This window comes from Plectrocnemia conspersa, unplaced genomic scaffold (assembly GCF_051122295.1).
Source record: "Plectrocnemia conspersa isolate PC_06_02 unplaced genomic scaffold, ASM5112229v1 ptg000010l, whole genome shotgun sequence".
NCBI lineage: Eukaryota > Metazoa > Arthropoda > Insecta > Trichoptera > Polycentropodidae > Plectrocnemia > Plectrocnemia conspersa.
In genome coordinates, this window is record NW_028277174.1 from 5489530 (window position 1) to 5492870 (window position 3341).

The 3341-nt window shown below is 33.6% G+C and overlaps 1 protein-coding gene across 1 annotated transcript; it reads left to right on the forward strand.

Moving 5' to 3' along the window:
* Positions 1-415: 415 nt before the first annotated feature.
* On the forward strand, positions 416-3139 carry LOC148230416 (uncharacterized). Its single transcript, XM_088195423.1, has 2 exons — positions 416-674; positions 931-3139. The coding sequence occupies exons 1-2, from the start codon at positions 656-658 to the stop codon at positions 3075-3077; spliced, it is 2166 nt and encodes a 721-aa protein (XP_088051549.1). The 5' UTR covers positions 416-655; the 3' UTR covers positions 3078-3139.
* Positions 3140-3341: the final 202 nt, after the last annotated feature.

Below are 3341 nucleotides of genomic sequence, written 5' to 3' on the forward strand. Positions count from 1 at the left end.
GAGCCCGGGCCCTGGTGATACAATGCTTCCGGGCCTCATGTCAAAAATGGCATTTTATGTATTTATAATTTTTTTAATAAATATTAATATGTATGAATTAACCCTTTCTACGCTACAAATAAATTTGAAACTTAGCTTCCTTTGCGACATATTTTCTGAAATCATATTTTATGCGAAATATTACAATTAATTCTTTACTGCTCAGTGTTGCCATATAGTGAATTAGAAGTCCGAGTCAAATTTAAATTTCAATTTTATAGCAATATAGAACCGAAAAAAGTACATCTAAACAGAATTTTGCCCAATAGGAGAACGCAAAAAACAATTATCCCTTCTCAGAAGTCAAAAATCCACATCAAAAGCAATAAAATCGTGCCGTCGCCGCACATAAGGCCAATTAACTAAATTACGGCGCCAAAAATACGAAAAAGTATTCTCTTCAAATTAATCACAAATATTTTTAAAACGTTCTTTATTAACCAGTCCGCAATGCTCCGTATTTTTTTTTTGTTAGTGCAACACCCACGTGCTGGCACGTGCCTGCAAAGTTAGGTTATCTTCCGCACGGCCAATATCGGTCAGTTGCGCCTGAATTGTCGACGGAGTAACTACGCTCGTCCTATTTTCCTAAATTTGAAATCACAAGGTTTTAAACATGGATATTGAAGCTTCAGGTATATACTTTAATATTAAATTATTGTTAACGTAACAGTTATACGTAGTATAGATATAATATATGTTTTATGAAATACAATTTTTGTTTAAATAAAATATTGAAATGTTAACTTAAGCTAGAGTTATAAAAAAAGTTCCAAAAAGTACACTAATTTTTTTTTACTAGTTCGAAGAAATATCTCATAGTTAATATAAAAAAGTAAAATTCAAGTCCCCCTCCTTCTCCCTTTGTTAAATCGAGCTTATTATTTTCAGGTAGTCGTGGCGATCCTGCTCTTAAGGAAGTGAAGATTAAGAGAAAAGAACTATTTTTAGTGTTAAAAAATGAACAGTTTTACAAATTATCGTCATTAAAGTGTAATGAACAATTATTACGGTATATTTTGGATAAGTTTGGTGCTAGTGAACTTTCTGAAAATTGTACAAAACAAATAAAACTTATAGTCAAAATGTTTATCACAAAGCTTTTGACGAAATGGCGTGGTTGTAATTACATGTACGAGCGTTTTAACAACAAGCACATGAAATGGCTTGATGAAGACTTAAAACTCCCGGAGATACTTGTACAACCATCACAGCTTCCGTCATCAGCATCAAATCGTTCAGAGCAAAAGAGGCGCGGCAGACCAAAAAAATTGTTCGAAGAGAGTTCTCAGCGCAGTAAGCAACGACACGTTGAATTAATTATATCAAATCACAGTTCAGAAAAACTGTGCTTGGCTGCAGGTTCTAGCTTGGTGAAATCAGGCAAGAGAACTGCAGCCCAACTTGTAAAATTAGCTATCCAATCTACGCCCAGAAGACTAAAAAAAATGAAAGTGGTGCATGATACATCATCATCTGCTACTACTATAAGACCGTACAGTCCTGAAGAAGCTTTAGGTCTTATAGTGGATCTTGGGTTGACAAAAGAAGGATATATGACAATGCGATTTGGAGCAAAAGAAAGAGGGGCTGATATTTATCCCTCATATCATGCAATAGTAGAGGCAAAGAAAAAATGTTATCCTTCAAATATTAAGGTTACAGAAAATGAGGCTGTAGTACCACTGCTGGATCTTCTGACGCATACTACACAACGTCTGGCACAAGTACAAGCTGATGTGATTCTGCAGAATATTTCGGAGGACTGTGATACAATCGAAATGTATTATAAATGGGGTCTAGATGGCAGTGGTGGACACAGTATATATAAACAAAATTTCGCAAACAATTCAAAATATGCGGATTCCAACATAATTTTATGTACGATTGTGCCACTACAAATGTGTGAACCTAACAAAAGCAATAAAAAAATATATTGGAAAAACCCGACACCATCATCGACAAGGTATTGCCGTCCAATTAGCTTCAAAATAAAAAGAGAAAATGTCCAAAATGTGAAATATGAATACAACCAAGTACAAACACAAATATTGCAATTAGAACCCACAGTAATTGTTCTAGGGACTAAGGCAATAAAATTCATACATATTCCAATATGTACGATGCTTGATGGAAAAACTGTAAACATATTAACTGATACTTCAAGTTCGCAAGCGTGCAATATTTGTAAGGCTACTCCTAAAGATCTAAATGATCTAGATATACAAAAGAACAGAGTCTGTGATGAAGACACCTTTAAATATGGCATTTCTGTACTACATGCACATCTTAGATGTTATGAATATTTACTGCATATTGCATATAAATTAGAATTACAGCAGTGGCAAGCAAGAGGGGAATTTGCAAAAGAAAAAGTAAGGGATAGAAAAAGTATAATAGTGACTGAATTTTATCAAGAAATGGGCCTCGTTGTTGATCAACCAAAACAAGGTGGAGGCAATAGCAATGACGGTAACACAGCACGAATCTTTTTCAAGAATCCTTTGCTTGTTTCAAAAATAACTGGAATCGACAAAGAATTAATAGAAAGATTCTCAAACATACTTTCCATCATTTCTTGTGGGCACTACGTCAAAGAAGAACTATTTAAAAAGTATTGCTTTGAAACAGCACAAATAGCCATTTCACTTTATGGTTGGTACAAAATGAGTGCTAGTGTTCACAAACTCTTAATACATGGAGCTGATATTATAAAATCTTTACCCTTGCCAATAGGCCAACTGTCAGAAGATGCAATTGAGTCAGCCCATAAAGACTATAAAAAATTAAGACAATATCACTCCAGAAAAACTTCAAGAATCAACACCAATAGTGACATATTTAACTGGATGCTAGTAGCATCGGACCCTATTGTGACAAATAAACGAAAAAAACCTAAAAAACAAAAAACACAATTCAATGAAGTTGTATTAAGTATGCTAAGACTGCCTACTTTCTGTGGTGGTGATGAAGTTGAGAGTAATAGTGATCAGGAGTCTGATGATGATGATAAAGATGATTATGTGGATGTAAAATAATATTTTAATCAAAATTGTAAATTATGTACCTATCTCATTATATCAAAATACAGATATAATTTAATATGAAACTTTTTTTTTTTTAAATTAGAAAACTATAAGTACCTGACCTCAACTAACTATTTTTTTGAAAGATAATTATTAAGTAGTCTCCTCATAAGCACTTCTGATCAGAATATCAAATAAAATCATGTTTTATATTTTTGTCGTCGTAAATTGATGATTCGGCCTTATGTGCGCCGTCGCAGTGGGAACGCTCGTTAC